The 27,391-nt window shown below is 37.6% G+C and overlaps 1 protein-coding gene across 1 annotated transcript in view; it reads left to right on the top strand.

Annotated features, from left to right (window-relative positions):
- Nucleotides 1–27,391, top strand: part of CDH13 (cadherin 13) — a 434,526-nt gene that overhangs the window by 340,776 nt on the left and 66,359 nt on the right. Inside the window, exon 8 of the mRNA XM_042821675.1 lies at nucleotides 8,174–8,314. Within this exon, the coding sequence (XP_042677609.1) occupies nucleotides 8,174–8,314 (141 nt within the window). The remainder of the gene's footprint in view (nucleotides 1–8,173; nucleotides 8,315–27,391) is intronic.

Here is a 27,391-nt window from a genome sequence, read left to right on the forward strand (position 1 = left end):
TTCATCTCCGGTGAGATGATAGACTGTTTGATGGTGATGAATCATAAGATAATCAGCATTATGTTTCATTTAGTTTCCGGCAGAAATGTGTGCTAATAAGTACAGTTCAGGAGTACAAAGGCATATAGCGCTCAGGACTTGCGCTGCGTTATTGGTGGGTTGCTTGGTTCTGAGTTGACATCGTGAGGAAAGACGTGCTGAGTTTTGGCTGAACTGCTTCAAGTGTTCCCTTTGCCTTATTCAGATACTCTTCTTGACACCTTATGAATATAAAGGTCATACTCAAAGAAAACTCCAGCTTTTTTTCCCTTTTCCTTTGGAGATGCCTTTTATGGGACATACTTCTGTGAAAGGTAGCATTTATCTCCTGGATCTGCTGCGTATTCTCCTCCTAAGCCTGCAGAAAGTATTTCAGGGCTTCTTAAACTTGATTCACACTCAAGGAGGACTAAATTCAAGCACTGATAAGCGTGCTTCACAGATCCTTTTGTTTCTTGGCTCAGTGAAGAATTCCTCTGTTTCAGAGGTGCAGGAGCACGTTGTGTGTTTATCAACAAGATCAGTGATAACTGACATTGGCCACTGTCCACACGGTTTAGGAAAGCAGTTTGTTTCCAGGGAACAGAGAGGAGTGCTGACCAGCCATATGTCATTGCTGTTCATGAAATATTTCTGTCATGAATTGGTTAAATGCTTAGAACTTCATTAGTTCCTAGTCTGTTTTGCACAAACACAATCACAGGCACTCTGTTGCTTTTCACTGATAACAAGATTTCCCAAATTCTAACGCAATTATACTTGCAACAGGGAAGAAGATATTACCTTCATCACTGTGCTTGGAGGAATTGAGAGATGTTGCTTGTTTATTTCATTTAAAATGTATGTTTTGGGAGCCCCTATGCTCTTGATGCCATGGTGATCTGAAGGCAGACTCTTGCATTCAAAACAATAGAGAACTAAGTACAAATCTGTGGCAACCTACCAGTTTTACCATAAATGCAGCACCTTATATTGTGGCACGAAAGCATGTGTGCATGGTTGTTCGTGAACCATAGCTTAAACTTGTGGGCAGCCAATGCAAAAGTCAGTGGAGCTGGGCTGATTCATATAACAGGTTGAGGGCCTTGTCAGGGTTAACAATTTGAGGATTGGTCATGATTTTTCCTCTTAAAGTTACAGCAGAACGTTTTAAATAGTCTGTGTGTACTGACCTTTATCGTGTGACCTCTGCACCCTTCATATGCATTAGGGAATCCTCCTAGCAGAGGTATTTTTAATATAGAAATCTCTGAAAAGCTGTCTGTACTGATAACCATGGTGGGTTACCGTGTTCAAGAAACTGACCTCTTCATTTATGCTTTGGATTTAAATAGACTCATTTCTACCTATGGCAAGGACTTAGAATGATTGAATAATTTGCAACTAATAATTTATTAGAACAACTTTGCCCTTCTTTCTCTTCACAAATTGTCTGCAAACAGATTGTACATCTCTAATATGTTAATGGATTAAAATTATTTGAACTTTTTTATTTTAGCAAATATCTTTTAGTCTGCAGATTATTTGAATTGCAAATCGTGACTGTTAAAATGAAATATGTAACACTGGAAATAGAGCTGGTTGGGTATTATGGGAGAACAATTTTTATAGGAATATGCTGATCTGTCAAAATTGAGCGCGTTACTGAAACACAACTGTTTGTAGGGGGGAGAGAAAAAATCCATTTTGTTGAAAGAAATATATGTAATTACAAAGGGAGTTGTTGTTTTGAGTGCTCCTGAAAGCCAGCTTGAGGTTTAGTTCTTCAGCATTTGGGACAACTAGGTTAAAGTCCTTGTTTGTACAGGAGAACGGGGTCTTACCTTCCTTCCCTCACCTGCTGGGGTCTTTAAATGCAAGCATTTTGTTCTCTGGCCTTGGATCTAGGAAGCCATCTCTATCATACACTTGGAAACAATTTCTATTTTAACAACAACTGCTGAAGGAGAGAATTTAGTCTTCCTTTTTCTTCAAGATATACCTATGAGCTCTCTCTCCTATGGGCAGTAAACAGATATTGATTTTCTTCATAACATGAGTACCTTATTACAATGATTAAACTGTGGAACTTCCTTTTTGATACAAAAATATCTCAAATTGGTGAGCTGAAGAGGGTTTGCATTACAAACTTCATTTTTTTTATTCATCAAGCTGTAATTCAAGTTCTAAATGCAAAGTCTCAGACTATGCTGTGCTTTTTACACAGTAGCAATTGGCATTTAATATAAAAGCTAATATTATAATTATAAAAGCATTACATCTGTTAGAGCTGTTAATAGTCACATTATTCCATTTTTTTAATTCTACATTTGTCAAAATCCTGGAATAATGTTAGATTGAATGTTGATATTGTTACTTAACAAGGAGATTGATTATGTCTTAATAGGATGTATTCAGTGCACACTACATGCAATTATCATCTTAAATGAACACAAGCATTTATTTAGCATGAACTTAAATTATTTAAATTCACAGCATTTTTCTTTCTGGCTATATTATAAAGGCATTAGTGAAAACTAAGATACGGTAGCATACTGCTAATATGCTAATATGCCTGAGTATGTTGTTTGTAAACATAATTACAGTAGAAGTGTTGTGGTATTGTTGCATTGCTATAGAAAATATCAATAGCCACAAAATAGTACAGAACTCTCATTGGCAACAGGTATTAAGAATATTAAGATAACCTGAAAATACATTTGAAGCCCTTATGAGTGTCTTGAACATTCTGTATCATGTTTGTTTCCCAGGTTTTGATTTTAGCAACAGGGTACTTGATGTGAATTTGGGAATTCTTTTCCAATTCTCTTTTTAGGAAAGGCACTGCAATGCCGAATGGAGGCTTAGGTGTTTTGACCATGTGTGCCCTTTTCTGAGCATGCATGAAGCTAAAGGCACTATATGGGGGACACCCAGGGAGAAGGAAACACTGAAGAGACATTTCCTGGAGTCCAGTTGTTTCCTGAGTTTTGTGTCCATCTGCAGTTTATAATAGGTGTTAAGGTGATGCAGGGATTCATTCACAACCTGAAATATTTTCCTGGATCTTAAAATTCGCTAGAAGAAAAACTGCAAAGTATACTGAGTTTGGTGGCAGGCTGATGGTATAAAGAAATACAAAAGGGAAAAATGACATTTTTTGCTGAGATGATTCTTTTTCAACTACTGTATATACAGTTTAAATATGAGTAGAAAAACCAATGTTGTGAACATCTACAGGAAAATAGGTTGAGTGACTGTTGAAACCTCTTTGAATTACAGATGAAACAAAAGACCAGTGTAGCCTAAAATTCTGAACCCAGTCCATCTTCATGACATAGAAGATTAAGCCTTGATCCACATTCTTCTTAGGTTCAGCTTCACAAATAGATTTCCAAATGTGCGGTACTGTGTCCTTCCAGAAAATACATTATCTCCTGAAAATAGGTAGTTGTATTGGAAAAGCAGGAAGTATTATTTTAGTAAATACGATGCCCAATGCATGCTGTGCTTGGAAGTACTCTAACAGGGACCAGGCTTTCAGTTTTCAGGCAGAAAGAAGTGTCTTTCATACACGTGTAATCCATGTGCCAATTTCATAGATTAGTTTTAGTCGTAAGTAGTCCAAAGGCAAAAAGAGGTCTTTGTTAGAATAGTTCTTCTGTGCTCTTCATTCTTGTGAAACTATTATCTACTCCACTTTTCTTAATATTCAAATAAAATGTCTGACCAAAACTTTTGAATTCAGAAGTTAAGAATTTAATTCTATGTTAAGCATCTAAATAAGCACCTTGATTTTTCCTTCTGATTTCATAACCCCAATGAAGTTGATGCAAAGTTGCAATTGTTTTAATTCATTGACAAGTGTTTCTGTTTTACTTAGGAGCCTAAATTCAAATAGGTAAGATTGATGTATCTGTTCTTGATGGTGTAGGCAAACAACATTTTCTCTGATTCCTCCCACACCTACACAAAAAGGTTACCGTGGACGTTGAATTCAGATAAACAAATTATGCACTGCATGGATGTGTTCCCTTATGAAAGTACCAGAGCTTGATTTCTGCTTCTCACTTGGGTGCTACACTTTGTGATCTTTATCAGCTCATTAAGATGTTAAACAAAACTTAATTGTGCTCCACAACACCTGCAGTAGGGAGCATTATGTTCCTGAGGTCATCGGCGAAGACAAATACAGAAATGACTTATCTCTCTGGACTCTTGCAGTGATGCTCAAAAAAGTTAATACTTCATTTGAATATTGAAAGACAGGCGAAAAGAAGCCAGGCCTCAGTGAAGACATCCACTTCCTCAGATATTGCACTTCCTCACCTGTAGAAGCCTTTCTTGGTTGTCTTTGCCCCTCTTTCCAAGCTACAGAGACTGACTTTGCTGTTCTAGCAGTACCAGGGCTCTGGGAGTCCACATACAAAACTGGAAATTCAGGATTTGTACATGTTTGAAAACACTTGTGGTCCTGAACGTTTCTTTAATCGTGCATTACAGTTCCAGTTGTTCCAGTTACATTTTGAGTCCTACTATTCTGAGAAAGCTTTCAATTCCCGCTGAATTTAAATGGCAGATGAATACTTTACAGCCTGCAAGTGATAGCACGTACCAAGATTTGGACTGTTACTTCTGGTGATGTGAAGCACTACCAATAGCTTGCAATTTCTTAAGTCACTAATAGTTTTCCTACTGTATCTGTAGGAAACGCACATTAAAAGCTTAAAATTGACAGAGAACTGTTGTTAACTGGATCCATTCTACGCTTTCTACAAGTCATCATCTGGTTTATTCTAACAGCCTATACGTACTGAAATGTTTATTTTCTACTGTTGTGATCAGATCCTGCTGACTTTGTCAGGAATCAGAAGATAAAATGCCAGAAAGGCCCTTCATCATGTTACTTACCAGGGCTGAGCCAGAGATGTTGAGGTGGCAGGGAGTGAGACGTGATAGAAGTGTTAGCACTGGTGATGTTGGCAGTGGGTGGGCCTTCGAAGAAGAGTTCTCCTGACAAGGCTCACCTCGCAATTTGCCAGTGTCACCCCTGCTGTGGCTAAATGACTTCAGTGAAAATTTATGGGGATAGGAATGCGTCCCCTGCTGTAATTACACAAACTCTGTCAACAGCGCAACCCTCCACAAAGTCACAGCTATAAATAATACGCCACAGAAACAGCAACTCAATGTTCGTTTATTAAAATCATCTATTTATCTGTTTTAAACTGTAGATCCGCTTCCTTGAGAATTGTTGCATATTTATGTCACTAATACCAAGGTATCCAAGTGAACTGTTTGTTTTTTTTTTTGTTTTGTTCTGTTTTGTTTTTTTCCTCAGAAGTGCATTTTACAGACCAGGTCACTGCTTTGAGGAACAGAAGACCAGGGTCTGGTGGCAGGAGATGTTCTGGTGGGATAGTCTGAGTGACTGGGTACTCCTCAAATAGTGCTGGGTGTTGCACTGGTCCCCAGACTCACAGTGCAGCAGGGATCAAGGAAGGAAGGAATGATGATGAGGAAGCAAATGGCGGCTGCTGTTCTCTCACACCCCTCCTTCCAAGCTGTCATTCCTCACAGGATTGACCGTAGGGGAATATCACACTGAGGTGGAAGACCTGAGCCTTGTAAGTGGGCAGTGGCCAGGTCAGCTCGTGCTGGACACAGAGCCCTCAGATCCCTGCTGCCATCCCCTCAGGATCCACCACTCCATTACATAAATCCAAATAGATGCTGGGGACTGAGCTGAAGTAACTGAGCTGGAATGTGAGAAATGCTTAAAATCCTCTACTGCAATCTCCTCATGTAAAGAGAGCATCTGATGGGAACAAGACTCCTGGGTTTGGATGTGTTGGGAGTTGCTTTCCCTAATAAAGCAAATATTTGGTGACAGAACTAGATGTAGAAAGTGCTGCATAGCAGGAAAAGTGTGAAATATTCATAATGATATGTGATACTACTCAAAATTCAATGTTTTCCACATTCCACTGCACGCTTAAGCATTGGACTCCTGTCACAGAAATTTCTGCTGCAATAGACACAATTTCTACCATAAATAGGCTTGCTTTCAACAGAAAATGGGACAGTTCTCAAAGAAAAAAAAGGCCAATTTATGAGAAAAAGAGGGCTTCTTTTGAACAAGGACGTTTATAAACATGGAATGATAAATGGCTTTGCAAATTTTCCATACTATAATAATAACTTTCTAATGAAAATAATGAAAAAGTTACATTTAGAGAAGGGGAGAGAAGTTTCATACAGTTTTTAATACATTGAAAACATTTTTAGAAAAGAAACATATGAAAACTGTAAATCTTGTTCTGCTTTATAACCTGAATTTATGTTGGAGACATCACTAATATTTCTTCATGTATATTTATACTATGGTATAAATCAAGATCTTGTTCTGAGTTTGCCTTCTGTGATGAATTTCAAGAAATAATGTAAGACTTAAGGAAATACTTTTCTTAGGATTCTCAAAGTGAGAGTGACAACTGATTAGTAGTCTGTATGTTTTTAGGACTTCTGGTTTGACTCATTGATTTTACATGCAAATACATTGGTTCATGACAGGTTGATTTGATGCGCAATTGATTGGGTTGCTTTTGTCTTGGCCTAAAATGCTTCAGGAATTGGAGCCTCCTTTTTCATGCGTGCTCCTAGAGGGATGTTGTGTGTGCCCAGGAGAACACGCAGCATACTATTTAGTGAATGCTTTTGAATCCATTAGCTATAAAGCAGACCACGTGGCCTAGGAGGTTGCTTCACTAAGCTAGGGATGAAAATTGAGCCTGTTTTAAACTGTAGATGGTGAGATGTTCTCTGCTACTGGATAAGCCCTGTTCCAGCCTCTTTGGTTCTGCTTCATCGGGCAGCGTGTGGATGGCAGACAGAGATCAGTGTTGCTATATGGGATTTCACACGTGTTTCCTCCCTGCATGTTAATTCTCTGGAGTAGTGTTGCCTGAAGGACATGGGATGAGTGATGTCAAAGATGTGCAGCCTTGGTTCTTGCTTGCACAGATGGCTGATAGAGCTTCTCTGAGAATAAAAAAGCACTTGAGTGAGTGAACCACCCTTGCTGGTGCTGTTATGTGGCTTTTCTCCTGAGTTCCAGACTTGTTTTTCAGAAAGTTTTAAAAATCCACTACACATGATATTCTAACATATAGCTTCAAAGGTTGTTGAAGCACCTTTCCATCTGTGTTCCATCAGTTATACAGCACATACAGTCTTTAGGCAGGTAGTTCCATGTGAGGCAGCCATACAAATGGGGAAAATAATTGTTTTAATTAGGTGCCCAGTCTCGTCTCCACTGAAATCTATATCAAAACTCTGTGTTTCATGGGAGAAGATTCTGATATTGGTAGTAAGTTTTGATGGGATGTATTAATATTCAGCTATCCAAACAGATGTACTTAATGTCTGATGTGAGAGAAGTGAATTACAAATGCTTTGACATTCCCACTCCAGAACTTTGGCTGCAATTTCTTGTTTTTCCCCAAGTCATGGCAGTTTTTCAGAGTAGGTAAAATAAAGATGGCTTTTCCTGTAGACCTGTGTTGTTAGTGCTGTCTTTTTCTACTAGAGGTAAACAGTCAGATAAGTAACCATGGCATAGAAATTGGATACACAGATATAAACCACATTACTTCGTATAATATCGAATAGTTGTTGCCTGTTTTAGAAACTACTTTCTTGTTTTTTGCTTTTTTTTTTTTTCCCCATGAAGCAAACTTAGATCACCATTTTAAATGCTAATATTCAGAGTGAATTAGATTTAATAAAATAAAATGAACGTGTATGTAGATTATGGCATTAGTATTTAATTATGTACCCATCATAACACTGATGAGACAAGCTCCTAAATACCAGTGCATTGAAATGAAAGCTTTCTCTTAAAGAGCAATTGTATTTTAATTTCTTCTCTCTTTTCTAACCTTCTTAAATAAAAGGTTACATACTGTTTACCAGTATTCACCTGTATCCCTTCATACTGTATTCCACACAAAGATTCCATTGTCATGGCTGAAGCTCAGAGAAAGATTTATGTTTTTGTAAAGCATTAACCAGATCCATTTCTATACCATGCTTTGAAAATCTTCACGTGAAATAAAAGTAATGTTTTTTACATTTTTTTCTGTAATCTTTCCAGACCATGGAAACACCGAAGTACGAGCTGGTTATTGAAGCCAAAGATATGGGTGGCCATGATGTGGGACTTACTGGAACTGCAACTGCTACTATTCTTATTGATGACAAAAATGACCATCCACCAGAATTCACCAAGAAGGAGGTAAGAACTGGCCATTTGTGTTCCACGAAATGTTGCATGTAATTCTAATTTAGCTTGCTTTTGAATAGAAAGAAGTTCCTTATTGGAAGAGGAAAGTACTTAGACATCTTTTTATCTCAACATGATAGACTTTCCCAGGGCTGTTCTTTTATCTTAAGTGAATATTCATCATTTCCAAAACAAAGTGTAACCACAAGATAAAAAAATTACATCATTCTGAGCTTGGCTAGTACGGTGAAAACTTGTAAAGTAAATTCACTAATGGCAACCTTCTCCTTTTGTTCTTATGAGGGGAAAGCAGAGAATCCTGTCTGCTTCTAGCTTAGGTCTTTTGCCAGCAGGGAGTGTGGATGAGAGCAATATGTTTTGTCCTGGCTTCTGTACTTCAGCTGGAAAAAAAGCTAATGTTGTCAGTTCTGTTTTGAAAACTATGGTCGTAAAAGCTTTAAATTCAACTTACAGATGAAATTTTTCAATGAAAATCTTTTTCCTTGCAAGTTGAATCCCATTGAACAGCACTGAAAATCTTGGGGGGAAAAATTTCTTGTTTTAGGCAAAGCATGCACCTAGTTTCCTGCCCTTCCTACAATACTCCTTTCTCTCACCTACCTCATTAGCCTTCTTGCACCTTATTAGTGTGTGGTTCTTACATCTGGCATCTGGAGAAAATTAAAGACCGTAAGTTCTACCTAAAATCCAAACTAGCTGTTATTATTATAAATGTTTCCTGAAGCTCTGCAGTTTTTAAGGAATATTCCCACAAGCTGAGAAGTAAGCCCTAGGAATGCTGATTTCCAGGTAATTTGAGAAGAAAAGGGAACTCTATTGTTGTAAAGACATTCTTTTTCTTTAAATGTTTTTTTTTTCCTTTGCATGTATTTTTTATATATTCCTTGCCTAATTTTAGCATTTTGACAACAGATTATTTTGAAATAAATTACTGCAATTTTACTTGATTAATTACTTCTTTCATAAATGCATATTGAATAACGTTAAAAAAGAAAGGAGGAAGATTACAAAAGCAAGGGAAAAGGAATAAATAAGAAACAACGACAATTTATCCAATAGGAATATTAATTTTCACTAATCAATTGCAATAGCCATAATTGCTCACTTTAGCAGTATCATTACACTCTCCTGAAAAATACAGTGAAGAGCCTGATCCAAACCTTTTAAAGATGTACATGCTAACTAACCTTAGAACTGCCCTTTAGATCAGCCTTTAAGTTCTGTGAAAAGTGTTTCCTGCGGTTGAAATATATTTAAAATATTGCATTATTTTAACCTTCTTGAAAATAATTAACAAATGTGTTAGGGCAATACAGTGTATTTACAACTAGGAACTACTTGCGCTCATCAATAGTGAAAACAATTTGTGCCTTCAGAGTACTACTTACTTGAATTTCCAAACTTTCCTGTTAAAAGAAGAAATGTGTATTGATTGTATCCTGTTTGCCCAGAGAGTTTCCTCTGGCTACTGTGTAAAAAACTTGGGTGCCTACTTAGCCCCTAAGTCTATTGTTAGATAATGTCTGCTTCTACAGAAATTTGGAAATGTTTATAAATTCATTTCAGGTAATGATAGTACAAGACATTTTTACTCTTAGAAATCTGTCTGCGTCAGTATAGAAATGAAGAAGTTGTGAAGAGACAGCATTGTCGCATTATGTGACACACCAATTTTCCTGTAGATATATCTTTTTATATATACCTATACATTGAATGTGTAACTACCATTTTGAGATGTCAGTGACCTCAGAAATCTTCCTTCTGCGCTGCTAAGTTGTAGTCTTATCCCATGTATAAAGGAAAAAAAATCAGTCTTTAGATGTACGGTATCAGGTCCCTTTACAAACACATCCTCTAATTATGTAGTATGAGGGAAGGGAGAGAGTCATTTAATAAAGGTAACGCCACTTGCTTTGGCTTACTGATTTAAACACTTAGCTCTTGATGTAAATACAAGACGCATCCTACAGTACTGTTGATTTGAAGAAGACTTGAAAGAAAAAGGCACATTCTACTTGACAACTTTAGAATGCATAAATACAGTAAATGTATAGGTTTGATTTTTGTATGGTTAGAGATGGCTGCTTTAGTATTAGGCTTGTATAGTACTGCTGTACGTTCACAGCTGTCTTCCTTCTCTTTGAAGATATTTTCTCTCACTGTCTTTTTCCATGTTATAAAACAAAGGAATACTGGCCTGTATTTTCTCTGGTAGTATAATTTCTGCCCAAAATATCTATGGCTTTTGTTTGCCTTACACTGTTGATAGCTCAGTTAAGCCATATTTTCAATGCATTCTCTACATCTGTAACCACAAGGGCCAAATTACTTCCTGATATGACAAAGTGAAAGGGAATACATTTGTAAGATCTGGATTTCATATTAAATATTTTTTCACCATTGTTTAAACAGAAGTCTGGACATTGTGTTAGTGCAATACCAGGCACTTAGGCTGTGGACAAAATGACATTTTATGGAATGCATTGTTATATATATCTTTAAAAAGATATCTATGCTTTCAATAACATTGATGCCAAGAAAAAGTTAATAATTTTTCAAACTTCCCTTAGAATTGAAGAGTTCTCTATATATTTCTATTCCCAAGAAGCCTTATGTGTGTTACAAGATGTTTCTTTGAGTCTTCATTTCAAAGCAGTCTCAGCCATGCTTGAACAAGTCTCTCTCCATTGGAGATGAATTTTATCTTTTGACGCTTGACTGATCTTCGTCTTCTTTTCTCCAGAACTTTTGACCATACTGAAACTCTTGTGAACCAAATCTATGGATCTAAACCTAAGCAATACTTTTCTGTGTATTAATACTTACAATATTTATTCCTTGGAAGCCAATTCCTTATACACCTATTCAAAATACACTTTAATAGGTTTATTTGATGTTTTCAGAAAGATCTAAATGTTCTTTTGCTGCTGTATGCAGCTTCTCAGTAACTTCTGTAATGTTTACTCAGGTATTGATGGATAAGAATGTCTTCATCTAGGGGATGTGTTTCTCCATCTGCTATTATTTTTCATGAGCATACCACAGCCATGCCAGTCCAATGCAATTATGGCCCTTGTTCTTTCATTGGCGGTACATCAAGGTAAAACCACAGAGCTTGAGTAACTTGGCTGTAATCCAGCAAAGCACTTCCATTAACTTCAGAAGAGTTGTGTAAGCTGGTTGTGTGTCAGGTACTTTGACAGGTTAGTATATTGAATATTGCTTTGTAAGATTAAGCCCAGTTAATTGTTTTGTTACTACCCCACTTCTCTATATGTCTCAAAAAAATACCTGCTTTGTTCTATTTCATGTATGTGCTTACTTGTCTTACCTTACCCACTGCTTTCAGACACTAGGGAGAAGAATGCAGTGATGTGGGTTAATAGGATGATGATTCTTTAGTCCCCCTAGTTCTCACATTGTCCTTCACCACAGATCTGGGACAGCCGCACATCCATAGTCATACACTTAGAATTAGTCAGACGTATCAGAGAGTTCTCACTTGTTAATTAGAAATTGAGACTTAATTTTGGCCAGGAGACAGTCTTGCTCTTGAGACAATTTCTTTTTTCTGCTACTTCCATCTTCGCCATCACCCTTTTCTAGGAGAAAGTGCTGTAAAATAGAAAGAGTTCTTTAATATCAGGAGAATAAGGTTTGGGGAAATATTTTTCCTATTTTAGGGATAGCTGATTCTCTTCTAACATCGTGTGAAATGATCTTTCCACCTAGATGAATTTTCCAGTTAAATAAAGAAGTTGCCTCCTGTGAACAAGATAAAATTTTGTATGATTTGACAAAACATTACCTCAGTGAAATTTGAGATATACACTGGTTCTGTGAGTCTTAAGTGAAAAATAAGATCATTTTGAATACCTACTGACACATGGTTTATAAAAGAGTAATACATGATTAATATGTGCTTTAATAAATGATTAATCAGTTCCTATAGAGACCTGAACGTGAATAGGTTGCTTGTCACCATGATTTATGATGACTTCCAGCTCTGTCTTCTGATTCAGTTGTGCTCCCACTGGGGTAAAACAGCCCTCAGAGTACAGTATGCATCTCCGTCTGCTCGTGGTTCAAAGAGGATATGAGACTTTCAGAGCACCATCTGGAGAGATTTATTTTTCAATTCAGGCTGTTGAGAAACACACTTGTAGCTTGGAGAGTCGCCGTCTTATTCTTGATACTGGCTAGATCATGTTGAGGACCAGTTACTGACCTAAAAGCACTTCTAAGGTCCCTCCTGGCTTTCTTCTCCATATTTCTTTTACAAAAATTACTTAGACATAATATTATTTTCCATTCTAGACATTCCTTCCCAGCACAAACGAGATCTGTCCATTCAGATTGTGAATTAAAAACAACAACAAATCTCACTTTCTCTCTTCAGTGATCTGAAAGTCAACACTGATCCTACCTTGCCTTTCAGGCAAAATGTTGCCCTTTGACACTCCCAACTAATGTCATTCCTTTATCTATGTGTCCTTTATCTGTGTGTCTTGGAGATAAGCAAGACCCTACATTTGGACCTGTTAATGGCAAGACTACTGAAGTGTATCTTCCCTTTCAGAACCACCCCTACACTAAGCAGATGCTTGCTCTGACCTTTTTGTTCAGCTTTACCTCCCCATACTCTTTTTCCTGTGCAGATCTTAATACTGAAATAAACCTTTGTAGTCTGATGTTATTTTTTTCCTTTTCCTAGAACTTGAGGTAAGTTACATCTTCTGTTGTCATCATTGACGTGGAGGAAAAAGTATGACCATAGCTTTTTTTTGTTCTTGTGTAATCAGGATATGCATGGTGAAGACTCACAGTTCAAGTTATATTCTCCATTTCTTAAAGAAATAACCCTTGTGTTAATTCTGTGACATTTATTTGTTTTTTCCCAGAAATATTAATATAGGATATTTGGTGAAAACAAAAGTGATGTAGTCTCATAACTGACTTGCATTCTGTCATGTCTGAGGCAAAGCAAAGATCTAGGTGTGAATGTGTTTATACTGGAGTTCATTTGCAAAGAATATACTAGTTTAGAAAGTATCAGTCAAATGGAAAGCTATTTATCAAATCCATATGAAAGGAAACAAGCATTTGATTGGTGATAAACATATATTTGTAACTGAAGACTGTGAGTATTCTGTTCTCACTGCTAAAATAGCACAGCATTTGAAATTTACATTAAATTTCTATAAATTGCATCACTTCCACATGGTTAATAATTGGTCATTACTCTCATTCAAGTGGTAACACCCGTGGCTTCGCAGTTTTCTGAATTGTTCTGAGCAGCACAACTCATTGCAAAATCATATAAACAGTTTAGGAATCTCAGTTTATAAGTATCATAGGCATTTAGATTTCATTTTTAGAATAGTTTTAGATGCTAAAAATAAATGAGAAGAGCTCACTAGATTTTAAAAAATAAAAAATAATTTAAAAAATAATTTAAAAAAAAGGATGTAAAGGCACCTCACTCCTACTAGAATTCTGAAAGCTGATGTTTGGAGCAGAGCTTGCTTTGATCAAGAGAAATGTTAATATTTCCAAGTTGTGTTATGCTGATAGCAATTTAAGGGCTTGTTGAAGACTTATGTAAGCATTCTGGCTTTCTGAGTAATTAAATTACCTTTTTGTTATTTTTCTTCTTCCTCAATATTGTGTATTGCTTCTTGTCAAAATTAGCTGGCTGGAGGTTTCTCATGTGACGAGAAATGCTCAGCATCTGAGGATCAAATTACCAACAACCTTAGAAACAAACAAAGAAGCTGCTGCAGTGTTGTAAGTAAGAGTGAAATTATTTTAGAGAACAAACGCTCTGTGCATTGACAGGAGTAGAGGACTGTTGAGCAAAGCAAACATAAAACCCCCACAGCTACTTAGAAGACCAGTATTTCCTCTACTCATCGAGATTCATACTGTGTGCATAACAATTGGTATTCATGTGGCTTTCAGTGAGCTATCTGCATAACCAGTGTAAGCACTTTGTTCAAGAACTTCTGCAAAATATGTTTAACACTGGGTCCACTTATCACATAATTAGAGCTGGATGCACTGCATAGTGGTAGCTTGCAGACTTCTGCGATTTATCTTTGCTTGTGAGGGGTGAGTTCATTGCTTTGTTTCTCTCCACCAAGGTCATGAAATACATGAAGTTGTCTATTTAAACTCCAGATAAACACATTTCAGTGGTACATAAAACAACAGAGTGCCTGCTTTATAACCTGAAAGCAACTGAGAAACACTTGTATAAGTACAGGAAAGGTTCTATGAATAGAAATGATCATTCAAACAGTGTGAAATTAGGGAGGAATAGAAAGCCTCTTCGTGGCTTCTCCAGATCTGACTTTTTCCCAGTGTTGTTGATCTCCATTGAGCTCACAAGTAAACTTGTGTTTTTGCCAGTCCTTTTTTTTTTTTTTTTTCCCTTTCCTGCCCTTTACTTAGTTTCTTTGATTTGTTATGATCAGCTGATCTGAGCATGCTTGATATGAACCACTGTGTGAGTCCTCAACTTTCGTAACTCTTTGGTTATTCTCAGAAGGTCAGCAGCAGCTGAGTGGTAATAACAGCAGTTCTCACTACAGCTGGTAAATCCTCACTGCAAAACCATTCCAGGGCTGACTATCCTCTGCAGACCTCCTCCATCTGCTTCTGCTAACAGCAAATATCCAAACACTGTGAGCAACAAAAAAAGCCATAAAAACACAATTTATTGCATTTCTAGAAGAAGCCAAGGTTAATACGCTTTCTCAGTATGGTCCACAAAGTGAGAACTTTACCGTAGATATTAAGTTCTGAATTACAAAGCAAACAATAGCTGTAAGGGTTTTGACTACATATAGCACCAGTACATTTGGGTATGTAACTGGGGAGTAGAAATTAAAGATGAAGGAAGCTTCTGACAGAGGCTCTTGAAAGGCATACAAACTAAACAAAGATAATGTATTGTTTCCAGGCCTGGGCTTGGACCACTTATTCAAGAAAGCTGAATAAACATAATTATTAGCAGTCATTGCTAGGAAGTCCCATGTGATTTTCCAATTAAACATTTTCTGTCCAGCTGGAATTTTGCAGTTGCCTTCAAATCAAATTAGGATTGCTTTCTGGAGATTTCAGTTTAAACATAAATTTTAAAATTGGATATTTAGCCTGAGAAAGCATACACAATGTTTTTGGTGTGGGTATGTTTGTTTCATAATGTGCTGCTGGAACATTCTGTGGAGATTTAAATTCATTTCTTTTCGAGGGTATCTTACAGTATATTTTTTCTCCATCACCTCTCCAGGGAGTTCCACCTTCAGCACTGAATGCAGGCAGGTGATGTACAGAGTTCAAAGCAACTTCACACAGTTTTCTTTCAGATTAGGATATGAAAAGGTTTATCAATGAAATCTTTCTCAAAATAACTTTTGATTTCTCTGTGGGGAGACCTCACTTGCCTGTGTAATGTCCAGTGTACTGAAATCCCAAATTCTGTAGACAAGCTGTGGTTTTCATATATGGTAATCATTGCAGGGTGGCTCCTAAGTCAACATCACCTTGTTATTATTTAGCCTATAGAGTATGTACATCGGTGGGTAGCTAGTGGGGAACAGATGACCTGGTGTTATCTGTGCTGTATAGCCAGCAAAAATGTTCTAGGACTTGAAGGGACTTTTCTTTTACATATGTAAAGAGTTGCAGTTCCTCACATGCAAAATGTGAAATGAGAAGTCTACATTTCCTTTACCTGACACAGCACAGCTGATGTGAGGAGCAGTCCAAAGAGGGGTTGTTAGATGTGTGGCAAAATATTGCTCTAATCCCATGAGTTAAGGAACCCACACTGTTAATATGCCTCTAGCATCTGTAGGAGTTCTATTTTAAAAGTAGGATTAAACAAGATAACACACTATAGATCTAAACATATTCAATTTACACCAGACAAAACCCTGTTTAATAGCAATTACACAATATGTGTGAGCTGCTATCATAGTTGTAGCTTACATGAACAGAAGGGATTTATAAAACTGAATTAATTCAAAAATAACAGTGATGTGCATAGGTCATTCCACTAGAGAGGATTTTGTGATCGGTTTATCAATTTCTTCACTGACAAGTGAGATTTTAAGATTTTTTTTTTGTCAGCGGCACTAAAACTGATTTGGCTACTACAAATTTTGCTAACCATCTGTGCATACGAATCAAAATGTCAGCATTATTTAGACAAAATATCTTTTTTCCTTCTGCTCTGGAACATTACAATAGTGAACCGATAAAAATCAACATGCTAAAAGGAGTTGTACATTTATTCAAGTGAAATTGTTAGTAAGTGCCTAAGAAAGAGACTCATTTGGAAAGCAATAAAGTTCTGTAGGGTTGATCGTCTCTTGAAGTTACTGGAATGAAAATGGTGTTGATACGTTTAAGAACAAAACAGATTAAGGGGATTCATACAGAGCTCTTTGTAGCTATAGTCTCTGTTGAGGAAAATGATACAGGAGTGTAATTTATTCATATCCTTGTACTTTCTGCTTTGGCTTATTTCCAAGGCTTGTTTGCCTTAGAGTCCCAGATGCTTATTTGCTTAAAGGGTAGCCCTTTCTCTAGCCGGCTGTCTAACAATCACTTAATATTTATTTGTTTTTACAAATGTTTTCCCCTGTGTTCCCACTCCATATGTCACAAGAAAAAGTATAATCTCAGCACTACACGCAGTACTAACTTCATCCTCTTTTTACTGCTCTGGAATTTGACCTCATTCTGAAAAATCCCTGAATCCAAGCCAGTGACCTGACTGTTTCCATCCAATGCTGTTGCTCTGTGGCCAGTCTCAGTCTCAATTTGTCTCAGTTTGTATTATTTTCTTCCCCTTAGGTTGATGCAAATTTTTTTAGAGGATTTTTTTGTTTGTTTGTTTGTTTGTTTGTTTTTGTGTCCAGTTCTCTGCATATTGAGGAACTAGATGCACAGTGATCTAGTGTTTCCGATATTTAATTTGCCCAGTGCTGAAATGTATCATCTTCTTGTTCATCCTTCAAAATCTCTTCTGCCTACTTTGTAATACTCTAGTACAAAAACAAACAAACAGCTTTTGGTCTTTCTCCCTTTCAGGCTTGCTAGTTAGTTAGCTATCTGTAATTAACCTTACCTGAATTTTAATAATTTCTTTTTGTTTTATTTGGTTGCAGTTTTTCCTTTCTCTTTGTCATTGGCTCTCAGACCTGAATGTCTACTATCCTTTAAATACATTTCCAGTTTCTGCTTCAGCTCTACTGGGACTGATTTCTGTGGTGTATCCATTGACTGCTCTTTGACATGAACATCATCTCATTTTTTCCTCTCCTTATTTCTGTCACTTTTCCCACTGCCCTCTTATACAGAAAGCTCTTTGTGTAATATTTCTTGAAAAGCTGTGTTTCTCTGTTGTCTCATGGTCCTCTTTCTGTCTCCAGGATTTTTCTCCTTTAATTTCTGGAAGATCTTCCTTTCTGCCATTCCCTGATGCTGTGAACTCTTCTTTGTCCCCTCACTCTCTTCCTCCTCTTGTGAATCACCTTTGTGTTTTCTTGACTTAAACTGTTTGCTTATGACTTGCAGCAGTCATACATATGCTTTTTTTTTTTTTTCTACCTTCTATAAATTGAGTCCCATCACTGCTTCCACATATCATCATCTCACTTTTTTTCTTATATGGTTTATTTCCTCCTCTTCAGCTCATTTGTTTTGACCGCTTTCAGTCACTGAGGCCAACAGTGCCCATACGTTATGTTGTACTGTCAGATGTTCTTAGATCAATGATTTTTCTTCATTTAGAAGACTGATGGTAAGGAGAGTGCTGCTGTCCTCAACAAGTTTAAAGGGTTGGAAGCAATCTTTTGGCTCAGAAGAAGTTTGAAAAAAGTAGGCAGTTATTTGAGAAACTTTGAAAACATATACAAGAAAAATGAATCCTGCTAAATAAGCCCATATCTAAAACAAACAGTTGTCTGTTGCTGAAATAATACCGAGGAAAAAGATTTATCTGTTGAATTGATATTCTTAGCTGCCTGTATCCGAGGCTCCCATCCAACAGTGCTCCATAGAGATGTGAATGCAGGATTAGACTATAATTTAAATCTGGATTTTTTATGTATGCAAATGTGTATACACAGAAATACGGGTCCACAGATGTTTGCCTACCTAAACAAAAAAACAGATGTTTTCACATCCAAAAACTGCATTTTCTAATACAGATGAAATTAAAAATGAAATGTGGTTAGGTTTTACATGTCTGCTTGAAGATAACCCAACTCACATTTGAAAACAGAGAACGCTGTAGTTGATTAATAGATTCAGTGTTGAACTAAGCGTAGAAAAAAGTGTATGTTTGAAGACGGATGAAGGGCATGTTTTCTAAGTTAGCAGCTCTGACCTTTTCAAGTTTTCAATCTTAAATAATAATTGAAGGCATGAGTAAATAAATCCAACTTTGCCTGCAGATGTGGAACTCTTTAATGTCCTTTTACTCTAACATAGCTGCTGCCCGATATTAATGGCAGAAACAGTTTTATCATGTCCCATGCTGTGGCTGACTGGTAGTCTCTAGGAACTGTTTTCTTTCCTCCAGCCATATGATTAAAATGCAGTTTCAATCAATAAATCTGTATAGCTTCTGTCAATGGTAAGTGTTTGCCTAGGGGTCTTCTGTGTCCCAGAGGCTTATTTTTTTTTTCTTTAGTTCTTCTATATTCACCAGAGAACCAAATTACAGTAAGTCTTGTTTACCTAGGCTGCCTGTTGAGGTTGTTTTTGGACTGCCTGCTGGAAATTGAGCGAGCAATACAGAGCACACGAAAACATTCACAGGCTGGTAGATACAGATATAGATGTTAGCAGTAAGGAACCTCTCCTAACAACTTTGAGCTCTGCCATAGCCTCTGTGAAGAGTTTGCTTTAGGAAGATCAAATATTTAAGCACATGCTCTTCACTCATTCGCCGTGTTAGTAGGTAACAGTCGGGGGAGAGCTGCGCAGATTCTGACATGCGATTTCAGCTGAACTTTACCACTTTTCAGGGATGTCAGATAACTCCTGTTCTCCCTTTTCAAGAATGAGGATCATCTCAGCTGATCAATGAGGCAATATGTGAGCAACTAATCGATTTTGGATTCTCTTTCCTCTAGTAGCAATTGCTTTAATGCAATCGATTAAAAGGAGATTTTAACAATGTCACTAATTGTGCTTTTAAAGGAAACATGACAGCTATTATTCAACTATTAATTTATTATTTGGCATGGTGATCAATTTGGAAAATCAAAACACTAGCTTTTTAAAAGTTACATCCCCTGCAGTCTCACTTGTTTATTTCATAAATTTGTATGTCATCTTTGGAAATAATGGTAGCATAGAAGCAATGAGGTAATTGTATTCAACTCATAATTTTTTCCAGTTCCTTTTTTTTTTTTTTTTTTTAATTACAAAGAGAAAAGTATGCAAGAGAAAAGTAATTTTCCTGAATTTGGCAGAAGGCAATGCATGTTTCCATATGAACATGCGGGCAAGAAAACAGTAAAACAACCCAGTTTGTTTCTGTCAAAGTATTTTTTTAGCTGCAAGTACTAGGCTATAGCTGTCTATATGAATAGGCACTAGTCAGCAGAAATGAGTGTTGCACATCTGAATTATTTATTCAGAAATAATAAGCATGGATTGTCAACACTTACACAGAGGATTATCTGTGTTACGCAGTAAAGCTATTAGGATGTCTTTGCTGTGCTAATTTGTACATGTTCAGGGAGCATCTCACTTTTAAGTGCCCAGAGTCCAGCATATAGGTTGAAGCTCACTTACTCCATAAATTTATTTTTTTAAATTCATAAAGTATGGGCAACATTACAAATGTTAATGCTACTATTATAGAATCATAATTTAAAAATACCAGTGTTCTCAAAGGGCTCCAGCAGTGTGTCATTTCCCTGCTTTATTAAAATGAATGAACAGATGTACAATTTATTTCTGCTGAACTATCATCTAAATTCATAAGCTATTTCTCATGTGCCTGAAATCCGTGTTGGTTTCCCATTTTCTTTGCCTTAGAAAAAAAAAATTACACTCTCACATTTATCACTCTGGGGATATAAACGAGAAGTATACTCTCCACTTCATTCACTTTAGACTAATATTCTCAATACAATTTAAATCCCATCTCTTCAAGGCTATTCAGCAAAACCTGGGCACTGGAACACCCAGGAGCCTATTGGAAAATGGCATTGCTGTCTATGTTGAAGATTGGCAGGTGGGCTCTGGGGACACTATCTGTTCTCTCTGACAGAATGAGGTGGCACAAGACTGCATTTAATCTTTTTGGTTGGCATTTATGATGCCAGTGGAGGCTATGAAATTTCTTAGCAACTTGTTGGGAAGGAGCAAATGATGACAAGTAAGTAGGAGAAGTGAGGAGGTTGGGCATAATTGTAGTGAAATTTGCAGCTAAGGAGCACGTATCAGCTGGCCCCAGCCAGTGATAAAGTTGTGTTTATTTGTCTTGCTGCAGCCACCAAGCATGGCAGGTGCTCCGTGGAAGTGATAAACAAAACAAGACAATGCAGAGATTAGATGGAGTAAAATTATGGAGGCTTAAAAGTACATGAAACAGACACGTTGCCATGGGAGAAAAATGAGTATAAATATCCCAGAGAGCGTACTCTCAGCCTATCACTGTTCTCATTTGTTGGCAATGTTTGTGGGCAATGTGAGGGTGATATTTTGCACTAATTCCACGTGAGGAATGAGTGGATAATATGCCCTGGGGTTTCTGGCAGCATTTCCTCTTCAAGCTGCTTCTAAGGGTTTATATTGTAAGCAAGCTGTAAAATTTTTCTGATGGATTTTTAGTTGACAAGAGAATTCTCAGGCTCAGATCATGTTGGGTTTTTAAATTCATTTATTTTTTTTCCTGATAGAAGTCACTTTGGCAAGATTAGTAGTGGAACAGAATGTGAATCAATCTGCTTTCTTCATTCCATAGCTGCTCTGGAATTTAAATGTAGGCCTTTAAGTACTTCTTTGCCAGGCAATTCAGGAATATTATGAAGTAATTCTTGAGATCTGTAAGGAAGAGTTTTGTTCAGAAGACTTTTATGCAATGGCAGGAACGGCTTGTCAGGAAAGATGGCATTTTCAGTCATGAGAAAGGAAGAGTTATAGCTGGAACAGGTACTTCTTTATGATGACCATGTTGCAGACATTCTCAAAACAACTAAATTTGGATATCTAGTTCTGCCATTCCAGTTCCCTTTCAATCCTTCCCGAAGTTGACATAATAATTATTTTCCTTTCCCTTTTCTTTGCATTCTCTTGCCAAAAGAGAACATTAGTAGCTAGGAAAGCAAATGTCAGAAGCATAATTCTCATGTTTTGTCTGCACTACTGAAGACAAGTGTGACTTTGCAGTTAGACCCAATACCTCCTGCAGCCAGCCCCACATCCAGTGCAGAAAAGTCTTGCATGATGAGGAGTTGGAGTTTCTTCCTATCAATTGGCTTTTGAGCAAAGAAAATTTTATCTTTTTTTGTAATCCAGTAAGATTCATGGAAGTCAGTGAGAAACACTGCATTGAAAGTGTTAGAAAGCTATGATAAAATGCTTTGTTCCCCCTTCCATTTTGGGCCTTGGATTTGGGCTTATCATGTATCTGCAAGGGAAATGATCTCGAGATATAATGACATCCTATCCTCCTATTTGTACAATATCCGATATTTGCTTATCTCATTTTTTCTTCAAGAACTTTGAAGATTTGTTCTCCATGTCCTCCCAGCAATATAACCCAATACTTCAGCTACCCTTGAGATTTGTCGCATTTTTTAAGGAAATTTTCCTTGCTTCCACTGAAGCCCATTGCTTCTTGGCCTTGTCTGCTATAAAGGTGGTAGATAATTCCCTTCTCTGCAGCAGCCCTATATGCATTCTTGCTATGCAGGTTTCTTCAAGTCTGGGAGTGATGGATGTTTGCCTGCTCTCTGGTTGCTGTGTCTCCTGCACTGTGGGCAGGAAGCTGGGTGCAATACTACAGCTGAATCCCAGCGCTGAGCAGATGGGAGATTTCCTGCTTCTGTCTTGCAGACTATCCTTCTTACACATCTCTGCACAGTTTTGCTGTTGTTGCAACATTAAATTGCCTTTATTGTCCATGATTCTTTTCCAGTAGCAGAATAAGTGACAAAACTAGCATCTGCTATATGTGGTTTCTTCTTCTTTCATCTTCACCACAGGAGACGAAGCATGGATATATTTTGGGCATTTTGATGTGATGCAATTTTGCTGCTGTTTGTATTCTTTTATACATGTGGGTTTGTGTTTAATACAGAGGATTTGATTATATCTGGATGTTTTCTTTTTGTTTTTCTTTTTTCTTTTTTTCTTTTTTTTTTCTGCAACCAACCAGCTGAGGATGTTTCATAGAATCATTAAAATTGGAAAAGACCTCTAAGATTCTGTTGTCCAATTGTCCACCTACCACCACTGTTGCCCACTAAACAATGTCCCTTGGTACTACATCATTTCTTACACAAAAGAGAATGTGTAATCACAGGCTAGGGAGCTTTATGTCATAGCTAGGCACTCTGTGATCCTTCTCCACATCTTTCTGCTAATACACCTGACTTCTGACCTGCAATTATCCTGCAGATCCTGTTCTGAATTTCTTTTAAGCTAAGGGAGTCTGACAGCTGAGTCAGGCTTTCTGTCACAGGCAAATGTGCGGAGGGGCTTGGAAGGAGATTCATCAGTTGCAGAGTTAGTTTGGAGCAGGTTTCATTAGGAGACTGTTTATAAGCATATAGCATTTTTCATTCCAAAGAACCCCGAAGGAACATACAGAAAATGGATCCTCTCTATGGGCAGACAGAAAATTAAACTGCAACTTTCTGCTGCTTGCAGGGAAAATGGAGGTTTAAGACTTTGTTTCCTTTATTACAAGATTCTACTCAGTAAAGTTGCTTACATTTGTAAAGAAATATGGCCGACTATAGTATTGTATTGTTACACTCAAGATCTTGTTGATGAGCAAAGGCAAATCCCATTTTATCTATAAAGCCAACAATTCATTGAAAACCAATCCAAGCCAGTGCTGTTCCAGGAATCATTATCAATCCAGATCGTATAACTACAGGAAAATGCACAAAAAAGGTCCATAATTATAGTAATACAGTTATAAAATTGTTGCACACTTGTTTCTTAGTTTCTACCATTATTCCTGCCCATCCTTTCCTGGTTCCTCTAGATGTTAAGGCTGGTGGTTTCTGTTCAATATTCGTGGTATTGGTGCGAAGATAGGTTGCCTACTTCTTGAATCGGAAGAAGTGCAATGCTCATGTTGATGATTTCTTCTTCCTCCATTCTTCCTCATATTGGCTAACATGTTTTTAACTAACATGTTGCTCTTTCTTTGTTGATCTGAAGCTCCATATTACTTGTGGAGTCATGGGTATATGATGCCTTTATGTTTGTTAGATACATTTTCTTTGTTTTCCCTACAACCCATTTTGCCCAGCTTCAGGTTTGCACTTCTGTAGCTGAAATCGATGAGTAGTTTATAGCCTGTGGGTCTCCGTGCTTCATGCCTTGTTATCCCATGGTTTCACTTCACTGCATCCTGTGTCACCAGTTCTCACGGACTCTTTTATTGTACAAAGCCTGTGTTTCTCTAAACTATATTATTATATGATAGTCTTGAAACTGGTGGTGCCATGCAAAGATGAACAAGAGGGAAAAATAACTTGTTACCCTTACAGGAAAACCAGATGAAACAGTTTCAGGAGTTCAAGGACAGAGCAGGCTTAACAAACTTCTATCCCGAAGCCTTGCAAACTCAAGACTTGTAGCCTATTGCTAGTAATGGCAATAGCATATTAGCAAGCCACGTGGTTACTGTATTGCTTTGTTATCTAGGCTGCAGTTAGCATTTACCTCATATGACCCCACTGGAATTCTTCAAACCCTATTCACAGCAAAAAGAAGTTTGAGTATCATGGCAGACTTTGTGTAACTACGGCCCTTTGTCTTCATTGAAAGGGTGATGGAGAAAATGATGTGCTCCGATACATCTGGAAGTGTGCTGGAAGCTCTCCATCTTCGTTAGCCCACTGAGATTGTGGTAACCAACCCATCTCTGGGCAAGAAGGCAGAGACGGTGTGACTATGGCAGCAGCCTCAGGACTCAGAATAAATATCAGTGATCAGCAGACTCAGAGTTGTTGTGTGGGATGTAAAACTAATAGGAATCAAATCAAACTGCTGGGCATTTGTATTCGTGTTAGAAGTACCTTGAGACTTTCAGGGAGTAGGAAGGGGATCTCTTTGGTAGTTATCCCAGACACACTATTTCCGGCTTCAGGCAACAGAAGTACAGCCCTGGTATCTTTAATGAGCTCCCCCAGATGCTATCAAAGCACACATGAAGGGGCTGCATTGCCTAAACACAGGACTGTCATACCACGTGTAATCAAAGCCTCTGCCTGAAAGACAAACAAAGTGGGATTTGGCTAAACAGTATTGAAAATCTACTACAGGCAAAAAAAGAATAAAATCTGGCAGTGAAGGTAGGGACAAATGGAGAGAACCAGGAGAAGTTCTGTGCCACCTCTAGCATTTGTATCTAGGAAAAATGCAACTGAGCTGTGAAAGTGTGTGTGTGTATGTGAGAATGTTTATTATACCAGTTAATACAGGCAGCTCTTTCTCCCCTGGTTTTTCTTCCCCTCTCAAAGCTCAACATCCTTGACTTTATGAGTAAAAATATCACAAGTAATTGAAGTTGCAAATCCAGAAGAATATTAAATTAGAAATTAAGCAAAAAAGCTCATCAGTTGAAGAACAGGAATCCTGGGCAAATTTTCTAATGCAGTGGTACAGCAATTGGAATGATTTTTATTTTCTAACTGCTTCACTAACTAAATTGATTGAATTAAATGTGTTCTGTGGTGCTAGCTAACCTCTGACCCCAGTTACTCAGGATAATCAGGGGGGTAATCAGCCTGCCGTGATCTGAGCTCCAAAGTAACGAGAATACTGCAAGGTTCAAGAAGCCTGTGCTGGTATTAATCAGATGTCATCAGTGCTTGATTATAAATCCTCAAGACCATCAAATTGATACAACATGGTTTAATTCACTAAAAATTAGGTATCTACATATTAATCACAAAGATGAATATCTGAAAGTGATTGCTTTTCTACTAAGTGAAGTCAGGTGTCAATGCTTTGGAATGCTGCACAGTTTAGTAATAAATATAATGATCAGCATCAGCACAAAAGTAGCATTAGCCAGATTAAAAAAGATTTTGTTCTAACCTCAAATAGATTTTTCCTCCTATTGGAGTTTACAGCTCCATTGAAATCATTCCTCATGTTTCAGCTCTAATTATGAGCTTACTCAGAAGCAAGAAATAGTATATATTTCAAGCTACCTGCTAACGCAGCATTTCCTCACTTCCAAGGAGAGAAAGAGTGGCTGCTTACAGTATATCATACAGCTGTGGATAGAAATTAAGTGATATTTATTGTCCCTTAAAATCATTTTCTCCGGAATTGGCAAGCTCATTTGAAAAATCTGTATCTATAAATTTGCGTTAGGATCCAGTTAATTGCTGGCATACTTGCTTGCTCTCTTTGAGAAGAGTGGAAATTTTGATACGGATGTATTAGCATATTATGTAGATATTTGGCACAGAAGAAGGGGAAGCAGTCATGAGAGTGTTAGCAGAGATACTAATAAACTAATTTCCTTTATACATGTTCACCCATGTCACCCAGAGGGTGGTGAGGCACTGGAACAGGTTGCCCAAGGAGGCTGTGGATGCCCCATCCCTGGAGGCATTCAAGGCCAGGCTGGATGTGGCTCTGGGCAGCCTGGGCTGCTGGTTGGCAACCCTGCACATACCAGGGCGTTGGAACTGGATGAGCATTGTGGTCCTTTTCAACCCAGGCCATTCTATGATTCTATGTCCTTATTTAACGAGTGTTCAGCCCTGTGGAAAAGCCTTTTTGATGTAAACTAATAATAAGAATAAATGTTTATTTCTCTTACTGGTGTCTCCTGTATTTCCTGGGGATAAATTCATTTCCATTAGAAAAGTTGTCTGCCTGGAATTGGAGATTTTATGCTGTTTCTCAGGGATTTCTGATAATCCCTCAGTGTTAGTGGTGTCTGGGATGAAGAAATTGTGTAATTTCTAGATATCCCAGCAAGAGCCAGGTTTAGTGATTACTTGCTGTGTGAATACATGGCGTTCTCCTATGGTCATGCTAACTGTGGAGTATCTGTGCTAGGCACAGATCCTTACCTTCCGCTAACATTTTGCAGTGATGCTCTTCACAGGCACAATAATCATGATGTACCGTCCTACTAGAACAGGCTGCACTCGCTGTTATGTTCAGGTAACCTCTGCAGCTCATACAAGGTAGTTCTAATAGGTTTGATTCATTGTGTATGGGCTTCACTGTGCACAGCTTTCTATTTAAAGCATATAGAGTGCCTTGGCCCATCTTGACCTTGCTTTTAATTCTTGGTGCCCAGACGTATAAAGCAAGGAGCACTGTCATCAAGCTTGCAGTCATTTGCATTGCTCAAGTAGATTAGAGAGAATTCATATCAAGTTATATAAAAATTCTTCCTTTTTCTTATTAATTAAAAAAAAAAAAGACAGGTGGTTATTTATTTACAGCAAAACATATCCAGCTGAAGCTGAAAAGGTGTTTGCCTTAAAGAAGGTTATGTGTACAGAGAATTCGTGGTTAGAAATACATAAATAGCAGGTGAGGAAATGAAAGAACTCAGAATGTTCCCTCTGTGACATTGTAGACAGGAAATAAGTACACAATGGGAGCTTACAAAAGTAACATTTCACTTTCCTTTACAAATACTTTTCTTTCAAGAAAAGATGAAATGAATATTGGCAAAAAGAGCTGGGCAGTGGGAGATGCAGACCATGGGTAACCTTAAAGCAATGAATTCATTTAGCATGTCTTTGCTTTCTTCCTGACCTTTTCCTCATCTGCACAATGCCAAACTGCTCTATGCTTCAATCACTCTTCAGCACTGTG

This window comes from Centrocercus urophasianus, unplaced genomic scaffold, assembly GCF_019232065.1.
Source record: "Centrocercus urophasianus isolate 14NV4802_14NV808 unplaced genomic scaffold, USGS_Curo_1.0 seq_2, whole genome shotgun sequence".
Classification (NCBI taxonomy): domain Eukaryota; kingdom Metazoa; phylum Chordata; class Aves; order Galliformes; family Phasianidae; genus Centrocercus; species Centrocercus urophasianus.